Genomic DNA, 25,488 nt, shown 5'->3' on the forward strand with positions numbered 1-25,488 from the left:
TTATTCTACCTTCTCCTTTCAGTGGTTCTTTGTCAGGTTTTGGGCAGTGTCCTCTCACACGTATACTAGCCATTACTTAGTTAAAGACCCAAGGGGTCCCTTCTGGACTTTTCCAGAGCTTTCTCTGTACTACTACCTTCTCTCCACAAATTCTAGCCACACTAGCTTCTTTGAACTGCGAATTTTGCCTGCTCAACTTGGTGAGACTGCCACCCTCTGCTTGTGCTACAGCCTAATGCCATTGCAGGACTCACCTTGTTTGTTTCCCTTCCCTTAGGGATTGCTGCCTCATGCTGCTTAATTCTCTAATGTCTGAAAGCTGTAGCTTCGTATCTTTTGTCCACTTTTCTGGTTATTTGAGACAGGAGGGTAAATCTGGTGGTCGTTACTCCATCATGGTCAGAAACAGAATTGTCTGTAGGCTTATTCAAGTCGAGGACCACGTAAGCTTTCCCCCCACTGCCACTGGCAAGGTGATAGACGCACAGTATTACTCAGTATGTGCTTGTCACTGAATGAACTATTTTGTCTTTTGATTGCTTTTCAATAATGCATATTTTGTTTTGAGCTGTTTTTATATTCTGATACTTAATTAAGTTACAGCCCTAAGTTTCTTTAAGACAATTGTCTGTATTTCCTTTCCAAAAGTTAGGATATGTAAGAGGTCAAAGAAGTGGTTAGGATGGCAATATAGACTTTAAGTAGTTTCTTGGGGTTCATAAATGAAAAATTAGGGTAGGTCCTAGGTACCTATATTTTTTTGCAGACAGATTGGAAATCAGGGAAGTGACAAAATAAAGAAAGCTGAGTGCAAGTAGCCTGTCTCTGCTTTTCATTAGTCTCTGCTCTTATGTTTTGAAAATAACTGCCAAACTAATCTAAACATTGAAATGATTTTATTTTAATTAAATTAAAAAAATAGCCAGACTAGTTGTTTGCCTGATTTGACTATAGCATTTGATCAGATCCATTCCTTTGGTTAATGTTGTCAATCTCTGTATAGATAAGTAAATGAAATTATCTGATGGAAATGTTTTGAGTTGTGGCATAATTAACTGAAGGGCAAGAATATTTAGCTTTATTTTTGTTAAATTAGATCATTCTCTATTTAAATTTGTACATTCTTTATACAGTGTATCTGCTTATCAGAAGAATGTTGATACTCTTGAATACTTTTCATTCTTATAGTGTCTTTTGCTTTCCATAACTTCTGTAACTGGTAATGACATTCATATTATTCATGGGTTTTCGAATTACCTGTTCTTTATATATTGCTTTCTCTTCAGTGTTGCCCTGGAAACTGTCCACCTTGTGATCAAAACTGTGGACGGACTTTAGGATGTAGAAACCATAAGTGCCCATCTGTCTGCCACAGAGGTAAACTTTAACAATAGCTGTGATTTTGTGTTTATATTGACATAGTGCTTTGTAGTCAATAGAGAGCTTTTACCTTCATTATCTCACTCGACTCTCTTAACAGCCTTGAGAAGGAGGCAGGGCAGTTGCCAGTACCCCTCTTTTATGGGCAAAGAGATTGAAGCTAAAGGGGGTTCAGTGACTTAGTCGAGGAAATGCCTAGTCCATTTGACCCCAGGATTTCTGAATATAAAGATTTTGTCCTTTCTCCAACCCCATGTTATTGTTTCCTCACTTCCTTTCAATCTTCCCCACACAGTTTTTTTAATTAAGATGTTCATAACTCTTTCAGTTTCATTCTGAATTTTACACATTTATATAAAATTAAATCCAATAAGGGATTAGAGATATCCTAATCAAATGGTTCTCAAACATTTTGGTCTTATGACCCCGTTTAGTCCCCCAAAGAGCTTTTGTTAATGTGGATTTTATCCATTGATATTTATTGTGTTTGAAATTAAAATAAAATATAATAACTATTTTATTTAAAAATAGCAATAAGCCCATTATATCTTCATATAAGTATCATATTTTTGTGAAAAATAACTATTTTCCGAAAAAAATTGGTGAGAATGATATTGTTTTACAGTCTTACAAAATGTCTTTAATATCTAGCTTACTGGAAGGCAGCTGGGTTCACATATCTCTGCTTCTGCATCTGATTGTTGTGATACCACTTGTCACTAGCTTTTGAAAAACTCTATGTGTGTGAGACCTGCAGACCTCCTGAAAGGGTCTCGGGGACTCCTAAGTTTCCCAGACCACACAGTTTGAGAATTGTGTTCTAAGTTATTACTAGACATTGAAAACTGAATTAACTTTGCCTGTTTGGTGTATGTTGATGCGAAGTGGAATCTACTGAGACTTGGTATAGACCATCGGAAAGATTGTGGACTTAGAGTAAGGGGTCCTGGGTTTAAGTCTGGACTCTGCTACTTAGTAGCTCAATACCTGGGGCAAACTACTGAACTGTTTTTATTGTCTTCCTTTGGGATTGATGGGTGCTAGATATCTCAGTTGATGTCTTAATCTTTTCAGAAATCCTACAGTGTATTTGGAACTACTGTTATTTTATATGAGGAAAAAGGCCAAGAGACTGTCGGCCCAAGGTTATAGAACTAGTTGCAGTGCCAGGATGTGAACCTTAAGTTTATGATATTTCCATTAGGAAAAGTGTCAGATTCTGTTTACCCTGTAAATATTTTCCTATGGCTGTTCTCTAATTTGTCAGCATCTTTAAATTGTGAAATTTAGGACTAGTTTTTCAGGTATGTTCTCACCATCACTAGAAGGATTTTGTTTAAAATTTCCTTTTATAGTCACATTATGTGACTGACTCCCATAGAGTTTAAATTTCATTAAAATTCTAACATCAGTTGTTAATTCATTTACAAAGCATTTTTAGGTGTCTGTTAAGTACCAGGTACTAGAATTATATGAGTGAACAAAATTGATAAAGTCCCTGCTCTCAGGGAACTTATTTGTTCAGACACCCCCTCCCAAGTAGACTACAAGTAAGTATTTAGAGTAATATAGGATATCAGGTAGTGACAAGAATTACAAGAAAATTAGAGTAGAACTAAAATTGTGGTGGTGGGGATAGCCTATACTCTTCTATATACTGTGACCAGGGGAGGAGTCTGAAAAGATTACATTTGAGAGGAGGCCTAAAAGAAGGAAGGGATCAAGCTATGTAGAAATGGAGGTAGGGTAATTAATGTTTTAGAAAAGAAAACAGTGATTGCAAAAGCTTGGGACAGGAGCCAAGGAATAGCAAGGCCAGTGTGACTGAGATAGAATGCTCAAGCAGACAGATGGGAGGGCATGAGGTCAAAGAGACGGTGAGATAAAGGATTCCTGGGGGGAGGAGAATATGTGTAGGGCCTTGTAGACCACTGTTCAGGCACTGGCCTTTGCATAGGAAACTTGACTAGTTGTATGACCATTAAAGAAATTGGATCAGTAGTTTAAAATTTTTTCACTAACACCAGACCTAGTTGACTTTTACACATGATTTCTAACAAACATTTATGGTACATACAAGTTCAGTCTTCTGTCAACTATTTGAAAGTACATGTAAAGAAAGAATGTGCCCAACTCATTTAACATCTGACAAGGAAAGTAAGAAAATTACAGGCTACTGTAATAATTCAAGGACTTGCTTAGAATAGTGTTAAAGTTTTAGCTACTCAAATCCAGTTATCCAATACTATAGTGTTATGTATTACCTAGCCAAATTTTTAATCCATTGTAACCAAGATGGGTTTATTCCAATAATGTATGGCTGGTTTAATATTAGCTATTAGTTAATCTAATATTAACGTGATCTACTACATTAAGAGATTAAAGGGGAAATGAAATCATACTGGTAAATATCTTAAGAATGGTTGATGAATTCCAACATCGATATATGATAAAAACTATAAATAGAAGGGCATATCCTTAACTTGATAAAGAGTATCTGCAAAAAGTGTAGAGCAAACATCATGCTTAGTGTAGAATTGTTGAGCATCTCCCCCCTCATATTATTTTGAAGCAAATTGCATAAATATTTTTGTATTTATCTCTAAAAGATGAATTCTTAACCTAAAAATAGTTAACATACTTCTTCATATCAGTACATAATCTGATGTTCAAGTTTCTTGTTGACTTATAAGTGACTTCATTTTTACTTCAGTTTCTTTGACTCAAAAACCTAATAAGATGGACATGTTGTAATTGGTTATGTCTCTAAACTCTTTCAATTTGTAATCTCTCTCCTCCATCTACTTTTTATTTTCTTGTATGACTTACTTGTTGAAGAAACTAGGTTGCTTTAGTTTTTTAGAATCTGAATTTTGCAGATTGCATCTCTGTTATTAATATGTTCCTTTGTCCTCTGCATTTCTTGCACTTTGTTAATTGGATCTGGAGGTTTGATTAGATTTTGGTTTGATTTATTTTTTTAGAAAAAGATGCTTATTAGCCTCCAAAATAAGCCCCTAACAAGATTTTCCCTGATGTAAAGTATGTGGAAGATATTGTTGTGCAATTCTTACCATTTGTTTAACCTACCGAGTTACGTATGACTATGAAATCGTTTCATGCCATTTTCCATCGTTCTAGACTCTTTCATAATAAAAATTACACTGTAATTCATAGGGAGAGGATACTAACTGTATCCTGATACTAACTACTGTCCTGTTTTCATTGTGAATACATGAAAATTGATTTATAGTTTTTTAAGTTCAAAGTCATCTGTGTTTATGGTTTTAGAATTGCCAGATTGCTGACTATTTCAGCTATTGACCCTCTGGTCAGTATAGTTACAGTTTGTATGCTGGTTTTTTTTGTTTGTTTGTTTTTTCATTTTGAAAGTATTATTATTGAAGCTGTTTTAATTAACATCTCTCATGTTGTATAGGTATCTATAACAAATTCTGTTGGTCAGTAGGAAGGCTAGAGAAATTATCCCTTATTTCCAAGATTTAATTTTTTAAGAAGTGATGCTATAGTTTAAAGTAGCAAAAAACAGTTACGTTTGATAAGTTCCTCTTTGAATTGTTGAAGATGAATAAAAAATTATCATTGTTAAGTATAGAAATTGATATGCTGAATGAGAACAGACTTAAATGTCACTGAGAATGTAACCTGAGAAATGTAACATCTAGTCATTCTTTTGAAACGATCAAAATAAGACTTGATCCTGTGAGTCAGGATAACTGGGCTTGTGTTACCATCAAGACACTTATCAAAACACTAAAGTATAAATTTGGTAATTTTGTTTAGTAGATGAGTTTTTTCCCTGTGATGCTTTTACTCTCATTTTCTCTCTTTCTATGTTCGTTATTTGAATCATAATTCTTAATTTGTATTTGTTTTAAGAAACTATTTTGAACTTCTAGAGGTATTTAAATAAGGCTGTTTTTCATCATTAATCTTTTCTTATCAAGTTTAGCTGCTGGTCAGTATTTGGCTTGGTCCTGACCCCTAGCCAGCAGTCTCTAACTGTCCACTTCTTAGTTGAAAACTCTTATTCCCTCCTTATTACTTTATTTCAAATGGAGTTTCTTACTGGGAGAACTAGAGTGAGAAGAAAGCCCTTACCATGATGACAGAGCCTCTTGGGGAGAACTTACTAGCCTGGAAAAGGTTTCTTTCATTTCGCTTTTGTGTATTTCTACCAATCTGTAAGGAAAGAGGGTAAAAAGCTGAAACACAAATAACTTTTCTTTTTGAATGTTATAAGACACATATTTGGAATTATAGCCTAAAATAGAGGTTTTAGCATTTAGTCTTTCATAAAATACAAATAGTGGAAAATTGATTATACTTGTAAATAACCAACATAAAGTCATGAGAGAAAAGTTATTGGGGAATTTGTGTAAAAATAGTGTACTTGGAGAGAAGATGTATGAAAATAGGCCAAAAAAATTATTGTTAGATTTTCCAAAGACTTAAATACAGTTATGCTTGTTGTAGCTTTGAATGAGTAATGTGTTAAATTTGTTATTTAGAACAGAAATTTTAGCAAATTTTAAAGAAATCTCTAAAACTTTATCGAAGTACCAGTATACATATATATGTACAAATCATAAGTGTACAGCTTGTTGAAGTTTTACAAACTGAGCATGAGTATATAAGCAGAACTTACATCATTAAACAGAACATTACCAGTATTTCCGAAACCCTCCTTGTATCTTTCATAACCATCATTCTGATTTCGAATAGTATAGATTTGTTTATCTTATTTACTTTATGGTAGTGGTATCATGTACTATGTACTTCTTCATGTGTGGCTTCTTTTGCTCAATGTTATTCATTCATATTATTATAGTTTCTTCATTCTTATTGTAAAGTATCTTATTGTGAGAATATACTAAATTTATTGGTTTTGCCATTGATGGGCATTTGGGTAATTAAGGAAACTTCTTTTTAAGAATCAAATTTTTTTTTTCCAGGCAGTTGCTATCCTTGCCCAGAAACTGTAGATGTGAAGTGTAATTGTGGCGATACAAAGGTGACAGTGCCCTGTGGCCGAGAACGCACCACAAGACCACCCAAGTGCAAAGAGCTTTGCAGGTTAGTATGAAGCTTTGCACAGGCTCACATCAGTGTTTTGCAAATACAGATTCATATCGACTTGTGATGTTGTTAGCATTTTAATTTTGCTTTGGCGTTTTAAAATATTATTCACAGTATGCTCATTTTTTATGGAATCAGGAGATATATAACAGAGAATTGTACTTTAGATGTAGTTGTTCAATGATCAGAATTACTTACAAAAAATTGTATGTTATGATTTAGTCGACCATCAACTTGTCATCATTCGAGTCAAGAAAAACATCGCTGTCACTTTGGCTCCTGTCCACCATGTCATCAACCTTGCCAAAAAGTTTTGGAGAAATGTGGTCACTTGTGTCCTGTTCCGTGTCATGATCAAGCATTAATAAAGCAGACTGGCAAGGTAAGGGAGCAACGTTATTAAAGAAATAGTGCATTGCTGTGGGTCATACTTTCTTGATTTTACTTGATCATTCAACAAGCAATGCTTAAGCACTTACTGGGTATCAAGCATTGTGCATGGAGCCGGGAAAAAGTAAATAAGACTTGGTCTTTTGGCTTAAACTCACAATATAGAAAAGGAGAGAAATCAATAAACAAACGTTTGCAAATACAGTGTGATATAGATGAATTTGGCAGTCCTCCTTCATATATTGTGATTTAGGGTTATAATCTCCTATAACCGTATCTTAAAGATTTATTCTATATTCAGTGAATATTTATTGAACCCTTACTGTATATCAGGCATTCATCTGGGTGCTGGGAAAAAGCAGAGCAAAATAATGGAGATTACATTCAGCTGATGTCGGATGTTAGAGTTTACAATTCTATTTTTCATTCTCCTTATGAAAAGTGAAGGAGGCTACACTTCCTTTGTTCTGCCATTTAAAAACTGGAGTCTGCCTCAATTATTAATATTAAATGTATGTGGAAAGGAACAATCTGATAGAATACAGATGGAATAAAATATTTCAGTAAACACAATTTATTGATTATTTGACAAATTTCAACCTGCTTGGGCAGAAGATGCATAGAACTGTTTTCTTAGGTTCTTAAAATGGCCATGTGATTATTAAATCTCTGACGTAAAGTGCTTCTGCGTTTGACCTGCAGCTCCAGCCCACGGTCCCTTGGGAACAGCCTTCTGAGCCAGCGTTTATTCAGACTGCACTGCCTTGTCCTCCGTGTCTAGTTCCTATTCCTATGTAAGTATCAGAATTTTAACTTTTTAAAAAGATATCTTTTAACATAGTTAAAGTGTATCTAAAGTCAGCCTCTCCTTTTTTTCCTTAATTCATTATTATTTCAGGACTAGCCTATAAACCAGCATCTCTGTTTCATTCTTTTCCAAATATATTTGCCATGCTGTTTATAAACCTCCTGTAGATACCTTTTTTTGCGTCTTTTCTCTTAGCTGGAATTTGATATCCTTCTTAGCTTTCCGTAGCAGCTTGTGCTTACAGTTACAAAAACACATCCAAGAAATGCATCATTTGTTAGTTTTCTTTGATCATTCCCATGCTAGAGTTTAGGCTCCCTGAAGACAAGAAAGCCAGGTTTTAGATGAAGCAAACTTGAAGGAGAGTGTTTAAAGGAAACATTGGAAATGAAAGGTAGTGGTTTTCTGGATGGACCAATCATGGTGAAGCTGAGCTGTAAGGAGTCAAACCCAAGGGAGTAGAGACTCCTGTATATGTAGAAAGACTCTAATGTCATGACTTTTCAGTGGCGTGTATAACAAAATTGTTACTATAAAGTGTATGTTGAAAAATATTGTCACAAGAACTATCTAGGTAATAAAATTTCATTTTTAGAGAAAAATGTGTCTGTCTTGCCTTGTTTTTAAAAAAAAAAAAAAAAAACAACCAAAATAAACACTCCTTTTAATGATATTTTGGCCCTGTGGTAAGAGAATTCTGAGCTTACGATATATGCTTTATCATTTAACAGTGCCTTTAGCTTCAAGTAACAACCTGAATAAAAAGTGGCACAATGACATTTCTGCCTTGCCCAGTTAGACTGGAAGTAGAGTAGCTTTATGGTTGGTTAATTTGGTCAATTCAGTACACATCATTGAGAGTTGGACTCGTCTTTTCATTTTATTATCCACAGCTATCATCTTTGCCCTTGGGCTGTTTGCCTTTCTGCTAACTTCCATCTCCCTAGTTTACAGTGGGAGAAATAAATGGAAGCTGCCTGTAATGCCTTCTGTAATCACTATCATCTTTTTTTTTTTTTTATTGTTAAAGGGTGAGGAAACTTCTGAGAAGCTCTGTAGCAGAACTTCCTTCACATTTCATTGGCTAGACCATTCCACAGGATCATTTCTAAACCAGTCCCTGGAAGGGGAAATGGTGTGTTTAGTTTTCTTAAAATAAACTTAATTTTTTAAGAAAAGTTTTAGGTTTACCGAAAAATTGCAAAGAAAGTACAGAGAGTTCCGGTATGTGCTCCCCACCACATGCAGTTTTCCCTAATATAATACTGTCTTGCATTAGGGTGGCATGTATTTGACAGTTGAGGAGGAAATGTTGGTACATTATTAGCTAAAGTCTATAGCTTACATTTGGGTTTACCTTCTGTGTTGTATGGTTCTATGGGTTCTGACGAATGTGTAGTATCATGTATCCACCATTACAGTTTCATACAGAGTAGCTTCACTGTCCTAAAAATACCCTGGGCTGCACCTATTCACCCTACCCCTACCCTCCTCACACCCCTAACACCACTTGTCTTTTTATTATCTCTATAGTTTTACCTTTTCCAGAACATCATATAGTTAGAATTATACATTATATAGCATTTTCAAACTGGCTTCTTTGATTACAGTGTGCATTTCAAGTTCCTCTATGTTTTTTCCTGGCTGGATAGCTTCTTTCTTTTTATCACTGAATAATTCATCGTATGGAGGTACCATAGCTCGTTCACCTATTGAAGAACATTTTGGTTGCTTCCAAGTTTTGGAAGCTGCTATAAACACCTAAGAATAAAGCTGGTATAAACATTTATATGCAAGTTTTTGTATAGACATCAGTTTTCAACTCATTTGTGTAAATTCTTAGGAGTGCAATTGCTGGATCATATGTTAAGCCTTTGTTTTAGCTTTGTAGGAAGCTGCCAAACTATCTACAAAAGTGGCTGTCTCATTTTGCATTCTCACCAGCAATGGATGAGAGTTCCTGTTGCTCCACAGTCTTACCTACGTATGGTAGTGTCAGTGTTTTGGATGTTAGTCATTCTAAAAGTGTGTAGTGGTATCTTGTTTTAATTTGCAGTTTCCTAATGACATATGAAGTCAGGCATCTTTTGTGTGCTTATTTGCCATCTGTATGCTCATTTATTCTAGCACCAACCATTCAGTCGCCTTTGCTCTCTTGTCAAAGATAGTTGTATTTGTGTGAGTCTCTTTCTGGGCTTTCTGTTCTGTTCCATTGATTCGTCCTTTCATCAATACCATACTGTCTTGATTACTGTAGCTTTATAGTAAGTCTTGAAGTCAGGTAGTGTCAGTCCTTGGACTTTGTTCTTCTTTAATATTACGTTGGCTTTTCTGGGTCTGTTACTTTCCATATAGATTTTTGAATCAGTTTGTTGATATGTACAAAATATCTTGCTGGGATTTTGATTGGAATTGTGTTGAACCTCGATCAAATTGGGAAAGAAGGTACATCTTAATTTTGAGCCTTCCTGTCTATTAACATATCTCTCTCAATTTATTTAGATCTTTGATTTCTTTCATCAGCATTTTGCAGATTTCTCATATAGATCTTGTATATATTTTGTTAAATTTATACCTAAGTATTGCATTTTTTGTGCTAATATAAATGATGTTTTGTTTTTAATTTCAAATTCCAATCATTCATTGCTAGAATATAGGAAATCACTTGGCCTTTGTATACTAATATTGTATCCTATAACCTTACTGTAATCGTTTGTTTCCATATGTGTTTATTTCTTACTCTTAATAAAACTAGTAGAGTTAGTCTGTTTACGTAGGATATCTTTTTTGAAGAATTTATAATGATTTCATTTTATTTTTTTTCCTTGCAGGGAATGTCTTGGGAAGCATGAGGTGAGTTATAGGCACCATTATTAAGTAAAGCTTATAATCTATACCTTTTCCATACCAGTTATTAGAAATAATAATGGTCAAAGTATTATTATTTCAGTGTTGTTAAGAATGTAAGAGTTTGTCTACTAATTTTAAAAGTATATGTGGTGCTTCTATTTGAGAATTAACCTGTGTATATGCATTCACTATGGAATCATACTGAATTTTCTTTTCAGGAAGAGATTGATTGCTTTTTTGCATTCAGTTTTTGGAATATTTTGATACATTACTTTGGTTTTCATAATAAATACTAGTAATGAAAACTTATTAGACCTTTGTGAAACTTGTTCTCAAATGATAGCAAAATCATTTTGGAAACAAGGGTTCAGAAGGTTTTTTTTTGTGTGTGTGTATATTGTGCTAATATTCTTTTCTTTTCTTTTTTTTTTTTTTTTTTTAAGGTGAGTCCACTACCCTGCCATGCTGTAGGACCCTACTCTTGTAAGAGAGTTTGTGGACGAACCTTAGATTGTCAGAATCATACATGTATGAAAGAATGCCACAAAGTAACTGAAGTGGATGGTTGTACTGCCAAAAACAAGGTAATGTTTTTAGGTCGAATGTATATATGTTCACAGTATGCTTGAAACATTTTTTTCAACAATTATACTATAAATATTTTTTTCCATTTTGCTTAGCTTCTTTCCTCTTTTTTGCCTTCATTCCTTCTCTGTCCTTGGTTTTCCTAAGACAACTGACTTTACCAGATTGCTGTCTATTGCTGTCTTTGTGCTAGCTCCTACTAACGTGCCTTTTAGTGTGGAACTCTTTACATCCTGTGCCTGTGTTAATACATGAAATACGGTTTTATGATAAAAATATAGAAGTTGACGGGGTAGGGGAAAAAATATATAGAAGTTATGTATCTTCTTAGGAGGTAGGTAGCAATACCATCTCCACTTCTCTCTGTTCATATGTCTGAGTTTAGAGCATTTGCTCAGTTATTTTTCCATGACAGATGATGTTTATAATTTTAATAAATCCCTAATCTTTTGTTGAAAAGTAAATAGCATCACAGATGTGCATTTATATGTGTATAAATTACTGTTTTACACACATGAGAAATCAGCTATTCAAAGATCTCTTAAAAATTGCCATTTCGCAAGGAAAAACAAATGTACTAATCAAATTTTAAATAATATTAAGCTTTATTTTTAAAATAATATTTTTCATAGACTTTCATTCTATGGGGAGTCATAATATTAGCAAGTATCTTAATGAGAAATAAGCCAGAAATTTTAAGTTTTACTTTATTATGAACGTTAAATTTACAGATACTGGCTCTCTCCCTCCTTTAACTCAATTTCTGTTCAGATGTAGACTTTATCAGGCAGGCTTCTTCTTACGCTACCATCACTCTCTCTTATCCTGCTTTATCTTTCTTCAGAGTACTTATGAAGACATTATATTATGTTTTTTATCTCCCCACTTAAATTAAGTTCCAGGGACCTGTCTCATCTATTCCCAGTGGCTGCAGCAATGCCTGACACATAAGTGCTGAATGAGTATTTGTGGAATAAATGAATATACTTTTTAAAAGTAAAAAACCAGAAGTTGTTTATAAAAAGAATATTTTCATAATTTGAAACATTATTTCTTTTTAGTCCTAAATATAAAAAAATAGCCGAGAATTTTATTAACAATAACTGTTGTAATCGTTGCTATACTTAGGCATGATAATAAAAATGTTTAACCTTTAAGACTTAGTGTCCTTGTCTATAGATCTCTGACTTGTTTTATCTCAAGTATGACATATGAAAACCAAAAATGCCTTGCAATAACAACTTTTTTTGTAGATTCTGATACTAGTTACATTATTAAATCACAAGAGCAGAGAGAGGTATCTTGTTAAGTTATATTGAGATACATTTATTTGTAAATCTAATCTAACCTTAATTCACTGACATGCATTAAAAAGTAAACTACTAGTCCTTCTCTTTATTTTCACTCTGTCTATATTTCTTATTGGCAAGATGAGATAAATATCTCCAGAACTTTTTTGAGTGATTTAGAATTTTTATGTGTTAATAATGTGTTGATTTCTTTAATTCAACAATAATTGTGCTTATTGGATGGAAGTGAATTGAATAAACATTTTACTCTCTCTATTTTTTCTACCCCTGACTATTCTTTAGGAAGTAATTTACATTTTTAGTAGGGATACCCTTTATGTAGTCAAGTTCATGTTAAAGGTGAGGCAGTTTGACTTAGGTTTATAACATAAAAATCCATATGAATAATGGTCATATTGACAGTCTTGCTGTTCTTTCTGAAAATTTTTAAGATCAGTGAAAACACATGCCATTAAGTGTATTTTTTTTTTCCTTTTCTTTTTTTGCACAGGGCTGGGGCTGGGGTGTACCTGGAGTAGCTTCTCTCTGCCACCTCTTTCTATGCGGCAGTGTAAGAACCCGGCCTGTGGCCAGCACTGGGAGGCCCATTAACTGTGTTTTTGAGAGCTGCCAAAGTATTTTAATGGAATATATACATTTTATAACTTTAATATATAGAAATGTTAGACTTCTGTACTTAGGTGGTTTATTTCCCTGCTATTTTTCAGGCTGGTCCAGAATGCCTTCCTTGTGAAGAAGGGTGCTCTAAGTCACGGCCACTAGGCTGTCCTCATCCTTGTGTTTTGCCATGTCACCCTGGAGATTGTCCACCCTGTGTTCAAATGCTTAGAATAAAATGTCACTGCAAGATTACAAGCCTATATGTGGAATGTAGGTAAGTAGACTGAAGAAATACTCTTGTCTTACTAATATCTTTTTATAATTCAGAGCCCTCTGTAGTATACTTTACAGAATATTTTTCAGTTGTGTTGCTTAGACTCTAGAGGCCTAGATTATCTGGTCAACTTAGAAGGAAAAATTGTAGGATACTCTATCTTCTAGATCCTTAACCCTGATTTTGAGCAGGAAAATTTTGCTTTTTTCCCAAAATTTGGAGAGTCTGTATAAAACTTTGTTAGGAAAAGATTGTATCACTTCTTTTTTAAAAATTAGAGAAATATTCATAACTGTTCAAATGACTATGTCAGATTAGAAATTTGTCTGATCAAAATTTGGCCTGTAACATACAAGCATCCCTCGTTTTATCATGCTTCACTTATTGAACTTCACAGATATTGTGTTAAAAAATTGAAGGTTTGTGGCAACTCTTCTTCAAGCAAGTCTATCAGTGCCATTTTTCCAGCAGCTTATGCTTCTTATGTCTTGTGTCATATTTTGGTAATTCTCACAATACTTTGAACTTTTTCATTATTATGGTATTTGTTATGGTAATCAGTGATTAAGTGATCTTTGATGTTACCATTATAATTGTATGGGGCACCATGAACTGAACTATGGGTTCCTGTAAGGTTCTAATACGAACCCTAAGTTAATGTAAGATGGTGAACTTAATTGATAAATGTTTTGTGTTCTTACTGCTCACCACATGGCAGATTCCCAGTCTGTCTCCTTCTCCTCAGGGCTTCCTATTCCTTGAGATACAACAGTGTTGAAATTACACCAATTAAAAACCCAACAATGGCCTCTCAGTGTTCAGTGAAAAGGAGATTTCATACATTTCTCACTTTCAATCAAAAGCTAGAGATGATTACGTTTAGTGAGGAAGCCATGTCAAAAGCTGAGATATAGGACAAAAGCTAGGCCCTTTGTGCCAAGTTATGAATGCAAAGGAAAAGTTCTTGAAGGAAGTTAAAAGTGCTATTCTGGTAAACACAGAGAAATAGTAAGAAAGCAAAACAGTCTTATGCTGATGTGGAGCAAGTTTGAATGGTTGGATAAAACATCAAAGCAGCCTCAACATTCCCTTAAGCCAAAGCCTAATCCAGATTAAAGACCCCAGCTCTCTTTAACTCCACAAAGGCTGAGAGAGATGAGGACACTGCAGAAGAAAAGTTTGCAAGAAAAGTTTGTGAGGTTTAAGGAAAGAAGCTGTCTCCATAATGTAATGGTGCAAGGTGAAGCAGCAGGTGCTGATGTAGAAGCTGCAGCACGTTATCCAGAGATCTAGCTAAGGCAATGGGTGAAGGTGGCTACATGGAACAACAGGTTTTCAACACAGACAGAACAGCCTTCTGTTGAAAGATGATGCCAATCCAGGACTTTAATAGCTTGAGAGCAGAAAGGTCAATGCCTGGCTTCAAAGTTTCAAAGGACAGACTGACTTTCTTACTGGGGGCTAATACAGCCGCTAAGTTTAAATTGAAGCTGATGCTTATTTACCATTTTGAAAATCCTAGGGCCTTTAGGAATTCTACTAAATCTAGTCTGCCTGTGGTCTATAAATGAAAGAGCAAATCCTGGATGACAGCACATCTGTCTATAGCATGGTTTACTGAATGTTTTAAAGCTCACTATTGAGACCTGCTCAGAAAAAAGAAGATTCCTTCAAAATAATAATGCTTATTGACAATGCACCTGATCACCTAAGAGCTCTTGTGGCAATGTACAAGGAGGTTAATATTCTGCCTGTTAACATAGCATCTCTTCTGGAGCCCGTGGATCAAGGAATAATTTTGACTTTCAATCCTATTATTTAAGTCATACATTTTGTAAGGCTATAGCTGCCAGATACAGATGGTGATTTCTCTTATTGATCTGGACAAAGTAAACTGAAAAACTTCTGGAAGGGATTTGTCCTTCTAGATGCCATTAAGAATATGCTTGATTCATGGAAAGATGTCAGAATGTCAGTATTAACAACAGAAGAAGTTGATTCCAACTGTCACGGATGACTTTGAGGGGTTCACAAGCTCAGTGGAGGGAATTTCTGCAGATGTGGTAAAAATAGCAAGAGAAGTAAAAGTGGAGCCCAAAGATGTGAATTGCTGGGGAAAGGAGAAAAAAGGAACAAAACCCCAAGAATAAAAAAGTGCAAAGGATGTGAACAGTCAGTTCGCAAACAGAAATTCAAAAATGGCCTTTAATGTATCAAAACAAAGAGCCTAGAAGTAATGTAAGCACACCTAGTGGTTTTTAAATATCACTGTCCACTATAAAGGCTCCTGGAGAAATGGCTAAGTCCTAGGGTAGCATAGGTAAAGTACAAGATGAACCTGGGACATTTTTATCAGCCAAAAAGAAATAAAATACCAAAAAACAGATGGAGACATATCAAAGGGATATGGGAACCAGTTTAAAGACACTCTTGTATCACGAGCCTTTGATGTTTAATAATTTAAACATCAAAATGATAGAGATTAAATAATATGGTTATTAAATAATTGGTTCATGCTGGCATTAATACATAGGGAAGCAGGGAGTTCTTCCTTATAGTAATGCCAAATGATAAATATGGAAGACAAGATGGAGCTAGAAAATTACCATTTGGCAACATATTTGTTTTATAAAATAACCTTGGCCATTTCTCTGGTATTCTGTACTCTAGAATGCATTATGTAGTATCATTAGGATTAACTGGTCGTTGAGAGTTTTCTAGATTTTTCCTTTGAAACCATCTGGGTCTGGGGATGGGGGTGTATGTTGTTTTTTTGATGAGTTTCTCTGTTTTCTCTAATGGAAGTCCCTCCATTTTCCTCTTTTACATGGGATCAATTTTGGAAAATATATTTTCCTCAGAAATTATCTATTTCATCTAGGCTTTTCAAATGTATTTGCTTAGAAGTTTACAAAGTAGTTGCTTATGATTTTTGAAAATTTTTTCTGTTTTAAATAAGCTAATTGTATCTCCCACTGAAGAGCCTGAATTCCTCAGTTTAAACATATTAAATGACTAGTTTTAAATTTTTTGTGTAAGGGCATTAAGAAGAGTAGTTATTATGAGTTATAATGATTGGTCTGAATGGAAAGGTAGTAGCAGGAACTGTTAAAGAGAGGCCAGGCACAGATGGTGTTTGTGTGTTTTGCACTTTCTTACGGCGATTACCTTTTTGACATTTGACTTGTTAGGGATAGAGCCTGGATGGTATGAGTTATCAGAACAGTTACGTAATTTGAAGATAATTATTACAGATAGAGAAATAATTAAAATAATTCTTGAGGAAATAAATAAATATAATAATTTTATGGATATGTTTGAAAGTGTGAATTGCTTTTAGGAAAAATATGGTAGCAGATAGGCATTGGTTTGAATGTCATCAAAACTTTCTCTTTTTTTTTTTAGAAAAATAACCACAGCTGATATAAATGAAAAGAATCTCCTCAGTTGTTGCAAAAATCAGTGCCCTAAAGAGGTAAGCTTTAATAGAACCTTTTAAATTTTGTACCTTGGGCATTGTTCTCTTAGATTTTCTTTTTTCTTGCTTGGTTGTCTTATTTCAGATCTTTTCTCGACCCACACTCTAGTGGGATGTGATTCATGTCTGTATACATGTGATGCATAAGGTTAGAGTAGATGCACTTCATTTTATGAAATTTGGGGATGTTAGAACTAGGAATAACCCTTTGAAGATTTTTTTATGAGAAAGAAATTATAAAGCTCGCTTACGTACTTTATATAATAAAATATTGACAAAGTGCTTATCCCCCCAAATGTGGTTCAGACTTAAAATAGAAATAGATTGAGAACTATGTGGGTCATAAGCAGTTAGACAGTGAATCCATTAGGTTATTTACAAAATAAGCGTGTGTGTGTGTGCTCCTGCCGTGTGCGTGCCTCTATTGGCCAGAACTTAGTCACGTGGCTACAACTAGTTACACGGGTGGCTGTAAGACGTACTCTTGGGGTAAAGCTGGGGAGAATATTTAAAAATTTTGTATAACCTCTGTGGAAAGCAATATGGAGATACCTTAAAGTGATACAAGTAGATCTACCATTTGATCCAGCAATCCCACTACTGGGCATCTACCCAAAAGATCCAGTGACACTCTACAAAAAAGACACCTGCATTCGAATGTTTATAGCAGCACAATTCACAATTGCAAAGATGTGGAAACAACCCAAATGCCCATCCATACATGAGCGGATTAATAAAATGTGGTATATGTATACCATGGAGTACTATTCAGCTTTAAGAAACAACAGTGATCTAGCACCCCTAGTATTTTTCTGGATAGAGCTGGAGCCCATTCTACTAAGTGAAGGATCTCAAGAATGGAAAAACCAGCACCACATGTACTCACCAGCAAATTGGTATTAACTGATCAGCACCTAAGTGGACATATACGAATAACATTTGTCGGGTGTTGGGCAGGTGGGAGGAGAGAGGAGGGGATGGGTATATACAAACATAATGAGTGAGATGTGCAACATTTGGGGGATGGTGACGCTTGAAGCTCTGACTCAAGGGGGGAGGGAGAGCATGGGCAACATATGTAACTTAAACCTTTGTACCCCCATAATACGCTGCAAAAATTTTTTTGTATAATTAAAGTAATTTATATCTAAAAGAAAAATAGTTGACAAATTAGCCCATTAGCCAGGATTGATTATTAAAATAGTTGCTGGGGTGAGGGGGGAGGTAGAGTATCACCAAACTGTAAATGTGTAATTGCTCTATGTTCGTTTTATTTAAGCTTCCCTGTGGTCATAGATGCAAAGAGATGTGTCATCCTGGTGAATGTCCCTTTAATTGCAACCAGAAGGTAAAACTTAGATGTCCTTGTAAAAGAATAAAAAAGGTAAATATTTAAGTTATTGAAAATACTTTGCTATGTAAGTTGTTTTTGTTCGGTTTGGTTTGGTATATATGTTCTGGTAGTTCTTTGATTTTATTTTTGCCATCTAATTTTAAGGTTTTATTTCATAGACTTTTTTATAATTAGAATAAGCCTATCAATGTCTATAACTGCTTATTTTAAAAATCAGCTTAGGTTATTTAGTTTTCTGTAACTTAATAGCAGAAGAAAGATTGTTTTATGTTGAAACCAAACTCAGTGCCCTTTTTTGGATAAAGTCAGTGTGCTCTGGATTTGAGGTCTGAACAAGGAACACAATGTGAGTGATAAAGTGAGTCACATGGTTTAAGAAATGGTCTGGAATTTGCTCTTATTTATGAAACCATCTTTTTGCCATCAGTATTATCCTTTGAAAATTTTGCCTTAAAAAGGCCTTATGTGTACAGTCTTATAAAATAAAATAACATAAACTTGGAAAGAATTAATTTTAAAATAATGATATACCAAAGGAATAAATGAGTGAAAACTAATGATTGGAAGGCCCAATGGAAACAAACTATATACCATTAAACAGAACTTATTTATGAAGGAAAATATGATGGCCCAATAGTCTTTTTTTCCATTCTCATTTTCCTTGAACCATCCCTGTTGGCAAAGTTGACTCCTTTGAAACTAAGTTTTTTAACCTCTGATTTACCTGATCTCAGTTATAGTTGTAACTCATTTTGTTCATCTTATTCCTGTGGTTATTCCCTAAAGCTAGTATCCTTTTTCTTCTCTTTAAATTTACTAATTTACTGAGATATTCATTGAGGATCTTTTATAGGTCCTTTGCGTTTCATTTATTTTTCAGAGTTCCTGGTGTATTTTCCTGGGGTGGCTAACTTCTGAATTTACATTTGTAGGCATGACTTCTTAGAGCCTGGGATCTGTACATTTTAGATATTTAAATTGACCACTTTTATGTGAAAATCAATAGTCAAGCCACTTTTAATCTGAGATGTGTCTGAAATTTTCTTTGAAATCGCATGTCTTATTCAAGTACCTTTTGGCACCCATTAGTACTTTGGAACAACTCTTTCCTAGGCCTTAGCAAAACTTCTTACTGATTTCCTTGGCTCCGATCATGCTACCCAGCTGGTCTAAACTCTTCAGTGATTCTTCATCCTAGAGATGGTGCAGGTGCTGAACACTCCCATTACCCAGAAAGCTCTGTTGGACAGCACTGCTCTAGAACATTGTATTCCCTGGAAGCTTTATAAGAATAACAAGAAACAATACAGAAAAGTAAAGAATAAAAATAAAGTTGGAGCTAAGTCCAATAGTGCCACTTAGTAAATAATGGGTTATTTTATTCACTTAATAAAGGAGTAATCACTGTTTGAAGTAGGTATTTAATGATGCTTACAACCATATCATCATTAAAAATGAATGAACATGACTGTTAAATAATATGACCTTAAACTATTAGATAAATTTTGCTTTTTTATTATATGTAGTTAAGATGTTAAGGGAAAGATCATTTAAAATTTGAAATCTGGGTTATTTGTAGGAATTGCAATGCAATAAAGTACGTGAAAATCAGGTTTCAGTAGAATGTGATACAACATGCAAAGAAATGAAGCGGAAAGCATCTGAGGTAATGTCTCATTAAATATCATTCTTAATGTGCCAGTAGCCTTTCCCTACTTATTTATGGCTTTATTGAAAACAGCTTGAAATCTCTTTGCTTTTGTAACGAAAGCCTAGCTTTATCGGCCGATTTTGAATCCTAGGGTGTGTTTCATTGCCTACCATGTAACTAGGCTTTTTGTCCTCTGTACCAGTTAGCGTATTTGCTCTCGGATGAAGTCGTTTGTTTTAGTGTTGGCATACGCCTCCTGAAAATTAAGTTAAAATAATACAGAAATAAGATATTGGAATTCTTTGTTGTTTGTGCCACAAAAATCCTTTTAATAAAAGGATTTGTTCTGTAAAATTTGGATTCATTCAAAAGGCTGCATTTAAGGATCTAGTAATAGAAGGCCACATATGGCCTTAAGGCTGCAGGTTCCTCACCAAGTGTCTTAGTGAAACTTCTCAATATAACATTTACATTTCTTTAAATGATTTCAGATATAAGGCTCCCTAAAGTTGCTATGGGTTTAGTGGAGCCTGGATATGAAGATGTTACATTCTATATAAAATTTGATAGGCTAGGTGCATGGTGGCTCAAACCTGTAATCCTAGCACTTTGGGAGGCCAAGGCAGGAGGATTGCTTGAGCCCAGGAGTTCGAAGTTGCAGTGAACTATGATGATGCCACTGCACTCTAGCTCCAAGCAACAGAGCGAGACCCTGTCTCAAAAAAAGAAAAGAAAAAAGAAAAAAATTGATGATTAAATCGTTAACTTACTTTTAAATGTGTATAAACAGATAAAAGAAGCAGAAGCCAAAGCTGCTCTTGAAGAGGAAAAACGAAGACAACAGGTAATTTAACAAAATGCTCAGATTTGTGTTTCTTGGCTTCATTGTTTTGTGCAGACACAAGTATTTTCTAAGTTCAAACTAGGGCTAGTCAGCTCTATTCTAAATTGAAAATTACAGTTTCTATAAAACAACAATGAACCATCTACTTACTTCATGGGAGGCATGAGATCTCATAAATTCTCAAATATTTTGTATATTCCCAATTTACTTCCTTGCCAATTTCATCTATTCTCTATCCATAAGAGTTTTAACTCCTCTTTTGGTGGAGGAGTGGGAGGGAGGGTGTTGTCATTGTTGTAAGGCATCTCCTCAAGCCCCTGTCTTTACTCATGTAAAAGTATTTTTCTGTTTTACTGAGTTGCAGATCATCTGTAACACATAAGTGCTGTTTATTAACTAATATACGTTTTAATAATACATTCCCTTATTTCTGTATTAGATCCTTAAATGCAGGATTATTACCTGTTCTTCGTTATTACCTAAGATAACACGTACATTCCTGATGCCCTCCATTTGCTCACAGTATTTACTGTGTTGATAGTATATCTCAAAGAGTAGCTTAACATTGTGATGTGTAATTATTTGTCAGTTTGCATTCTGAGACGCTATATGCTTATCAGGCAGATTGAATTATATGCTAAACTACTGCTATTATGAATGAGGAACTAGAAACTTGCATGACTTGTGAGGAGATTTAGAAACAATTCATGTAGCAAATAAAGGTTAGCCAAGATAACCTGGTATTTTATGGTTTTTTAAACTTGATTTGCCTAATATCCCCAAAGTAAATTATCCAGCTAATATGGTAGAACATAGGTTGGCTGGAATCCAGGCAAATGAAATTATTAAGAATACTTTAGGGGGTTTCCTCCCCACCCCTTCCCCTACCTTTTTATATACCATTATGAATAAAAATCTTAAATATATTCCCTGTTTACTGATTCTTTAACCAGAATACAGTTGGCCCTCCACATTTGTAGATTCAAAATCTGCCTATTCGATCAACCAAGGATGGAAAATATTTGGGGAAAAAAACTTTTTTAAAAACAACAATAAAATTAATATAAATAAAAAATACAGTAAAAGAACCATTTACATAGCATTTACATTGTATTAAGTATTATAATAAGTAACCTAGAGATGATTTGAAGTATACGGGAGGTTATATGCAAATGCTACATCATTTGTGTAATGGACTTGAACATCATGGATGTTGGTATCCTGGGGGTATCCTGGAACCAATCCCCAGGGGATACATGGATAAATTAGGATATAATATTTACTTTAATAACTGTGTCTCATCATGTAAACATCAGTTATTATATCAGTGGTCCTCCAGTTTGGCTGCTGTTTGATATTTTGACTTTTTTCTATATACAGTAGCCCAACCACTTGGGAGATCCTGACATTTTGGCTCATTGAAGAATGCTACGTTGTATTAAACTAATACAAATGATAATACAGGATATCATTTGGTCTTTTTCACGTGTGGTTTATGGCCACAGGAATAGATACACTAAATGAAGTTTACATTTCCTTCTATTAAATAAACATTTGAAGAGTCTTATATGAATATTATATATATTTTTCAGTTAATAACTGTGCACTATAGTGTATTATATTACATTATCATGTATAAAAATTTAATAAGTTCTTAGCAGTAGAATAAAAATCCACATTTGATAATGGATGTAATTCACTTATCCTTTTTTAGAACCAGTTTCTAATTTTTCTTTCTAAATTTGTCATTTTGATTTAAAGGATGAAGCATTTTTTCCCTTGGAGAATTTTTACTGTATGTTTTTAAATGTATTTGATAAAGAGAAGAATCAAGTTCTGGCAGTTTTTTTCTCTTACCTGAATTTCTTCCTGATAAACCACTCATGTTTAGTACTCACATTGTAAAAAACTAGAATTATAGGTATCTTTATTCTTACTAGGTCTGTCTTAGCACTTGCTAGAAGCTGTGTAAAACCCTGGTTCTATAATTATGGTGTGGAAGTATAATGGTGTTAAAGTATAAAACCAATGTGAATATTTTAGATTTTTAATAGACATTTAATCAGACATTTAATACTTAGGATTGAAGTCAGGCCTACAGTTTGAAATAATCTCTTTGATTATGCCCCAGTTCCCTTTCTGCTTACCTGAACTCTGAATTTGTTGAATATAATTAGCAGTGGAGAGAAGGTTTTTTAAAAAAGTCAAATCAATGTGTTTATTATATGCCATTACTATTAAAACATTTCCCAAATTGATTTGAAACTTTTCATTTGAATAAAAATAAATGTATATATTGAATTTAATAAAAATGATACTGTTTTGGTTTAGGCTGAACTGGAGGCTTTTGAAAACAGACTGAAGGGTCGTCGGAAGAAGAACAGGAAAAGAGACGAAGTGGCAGTTGAGCTGTCGCTATGGCAAAAATATAAATATCATCTCCTTTCAGTGTGCGGAGTTTCGGTTGCAGTGTTTGCATGGTACATCGCCTATGATATGGATTAAAAAAAGTTTTGATCTCTCAATATACCTCAGATTGGATTTAGTTAAATTGTTAAATTTGGAATATTAGAAAATGTGGATTGTAGAACATGATATGTATTCACACATTCATCTCTGTATTCTCTTCCAGCTGTTGTTAGAAGGACAGAATGCTGAGCTTTACCCTGACTTTAGTGTAGTAGAAAGGGCAGTGTGACACTAGCAAGTCAAAGCATGACAGAAATCATAAAGTATTTCACAAGGCTTAGCTAGTAGCAGAGTAACGTGTTTGTTGTTCATTGGGTTTCATTGCATCAACTTAGTTGTTTCATTGAGTATTTCAAACCAACAATCTATTTTTTTTTTTGTAAAATTTAGATGAAACTGAGCCATATGTGTAGTAAGAGGAATATTTCTCAATGCTTTGGTTACTTATTAAAGAGTACTTTTCTTGATCATGTAACTTTGTACTTTTTCAAAAAAGCGATTCTCTAAAAGACCTCTTAAATTGTAACATGAATCTATATAATTAGATTCCAGAAGTTGGTTTATTAGTTAGGATTTTCTTCAGTCACTGAAATAAATTTCATGTGGTATGTTTCCCAAGAATGTAGTTGTTTTCAACAAATGCCAGGTTAGATTCCTCACATGTGGCTGTTTCTTGTGTAAGAAGCTTTTAACTGAAGTTGACATGTTTTGTAATCTTGTGTCTTTCTAAAACAATAATAAAAGGAAAACCAATATTTATCAACAGTATGTGCTGAGCACAGGGTTATGAGCTTTATGTACTTTATTCTCATTTCTCCTTACCACAATCATAAATATTTAAGCTGGAAAAAATCAGCTTCTAAAAACAAACTGATAAGGAAATATTAGTAAGTGAAATCTCTCTGAATTGTAATTCATTTTAAATAGTTTTGCTATTTTTGTATGATTAATGTTTCATTAAAAATTTTTCATGCCAAATTTATAATCTAGAATATTTATTAGTACCTAAAATATCTTAAGAGCCTATAATTTTAGGTTAGGCATTAGTATCTGTATAAAACTCTAATCCATGATGCAGAACACAGTAGTTGATAGATTCTAAAAAGTGATAGAAGTGTGTTTTAAACAGAAGTAGAAAGGATTTTAAAATGTTGCTGGATTTAACTCAAAATGTTTTAGTGTTGTAATCATTAATTAAGTATTGGCTGGTATCCAGAATTAAAGGACAGTCATTCCTTTCTCTATGGCTTTGTGTTTGGATTTTAGATTTTTTTTTTTTTTTTTTTTTTTTACCTTTCCCAATGGTAGAGTTACAGGGTTGACATTTCTGAAACTCTAAATCAGATCAGCTACACCCCAGTTACTACCTGCTGTAACTAAAGTTGATTCTAAGGAACATAGACAGCCAGGTGTCTGTGGGAAGGCATTCTCAACGTACTTCAGAATCTTAGCCTAGTAAGCCTGATGCCTAGTTCATGTCTGTTGTTTGCTGGCCCTTGTACTTACTAAGGTTTTTCTTTTTTCTTTTTTTCCAATTTGTGGGGAAGAATTTAGGAGCTGAAAGCGATTGAATGATAAATTAATAAATTTTTTTGTTTGGCTAGCTCAGAGCTTAATTAATTTACCCAGAGTCACACAACTATTTCTTCATTTATTCAATCAGCAACAGGTGTGTTTCCCATAAGACAGGAACTTCCTGGGTAACAGAGAAAACAGTGACCTTTCCTCTCCAGTTGCAGCTAAGGAGCAGAAGAGAGGAAACAGACACACGAGAAATGAACATAAACGTACGTGTGATAAGTGGGGTGAAAAACAGAGAACTGGTATAGGAAGTGGCGGCAGTAGGGGTGAAGGGGCATTGGCTAGTTCAGCACGGGGAAGGCCCTGCGTTTGGGAGGTGTCTGGCACCGCTGAGGAGCAGAGGGAAGGGCAGGTGTGGCTGGAGCTTCATGACACTGAAATTGAGAGGGGCTGTGTCCAGCCCAGCTCACACAGTCCTTCATAGACCAGGGTACGGGGTTCGAGTTTCATGCAAATCCAGTCCACTCCAGTCAGTGGACCATACTGGAGGGTTTTAAGCAGGGAAGACTTTTTGTTGTTGTTGTTGTTTTAAGACTGCAGAAAAGATGCAAGGGCCAGGCGGCAGGGGAGGGACGAGCGCTGGGGGAGGCAGTGCGGGCTAGAGTGCTGGGAGTGCTGTGATCCAGGGCTCCAGTTCCCAGGGCTCCCACTGCTGCAGGAACTGCTTGCATGAGCTGCGGAAGTGGGATGAACGAAACAGGGCAGAGGAGAGAAATGCATTCTTTGAGGTCAAGATGAAGTTAAATTTTGTCTGAACGCGTACACTGATTTGTTGCGACGGAAATAAAGTGGTGCGTCTTGTCCTTGTTGCTTG

The 25,488-nt window shown here is 34.7% G+C and overlaps 1 protein-coding gene across 1 annotated transcript in view; it reads left to right on the forward strand.

Moving 5' to 3' along the window:
* NFXL1 (nuclear transcription factor, X-box binding like 1) overlaps positions 1–24,337 on the forward strand; it is a 48,023-nt gene extending 23,686 nt beyond the window's left edge. Inside the window, exons 12-23 of the mRNA XM_075997877.1 lie at positions 1,287–1,377; positions 6,357–6,477; positions 6,703–6,862; positions 7,573–7,664; positions 10,510–10,531; positions 10,972–11,112; positions 13,131–13,297; positions 16,703–16,772; positions 18,055–18,159; positions 19,709–19,795; positions 20,571–20,624; positions 22,956–24,337. Coding sequence (XP_075853992.1) covers positions 1,287–1,377; positions 6,357–6,477; positions 6,703–6,862; positions 7,573–7,664; positions 10,510–10,531; positions 10,972–11,112; positions 13,131–13,297; positions 16,703–16,772; positions 18,055–18,159; positions 19,709–19,795; positions 20,571–20,624; positions 22,956–23,129 — 1,284 coding nt within the window. The 3' untranslated portion in view covers positions 23,130–24,337. The remainder of the gene's footprint in view (positions 1–1,286; positions 1,378–6,356; positions 6,478–6,702; positions 6,863–7,572; positions 7,665–10,509; positions 10,532–10,971; positions 11,113–13,130; positions 13,298–16,702; positions 16,773–18,054; positions 18,160–19,708; positions 19,796–20,570; positions 20,625–22,955) is intronic.
* Positions 24,338–25,488: the final 1,151 nt, after the last annotated feature.

This window comes from Microcebus murinus, chromosome 26 (assembly GCF_040939455.1).
Source record: "Microcebus murinus isolate Inina chromosome 26, M.murinus_Inina_mat1.0, whole genome shotgun sequence".
NCBI lineage: Eukaryota > Metazoa > Chordata > Mammalia > Primates > Cheirogaleidae > Microcebus > Microcebus murinus.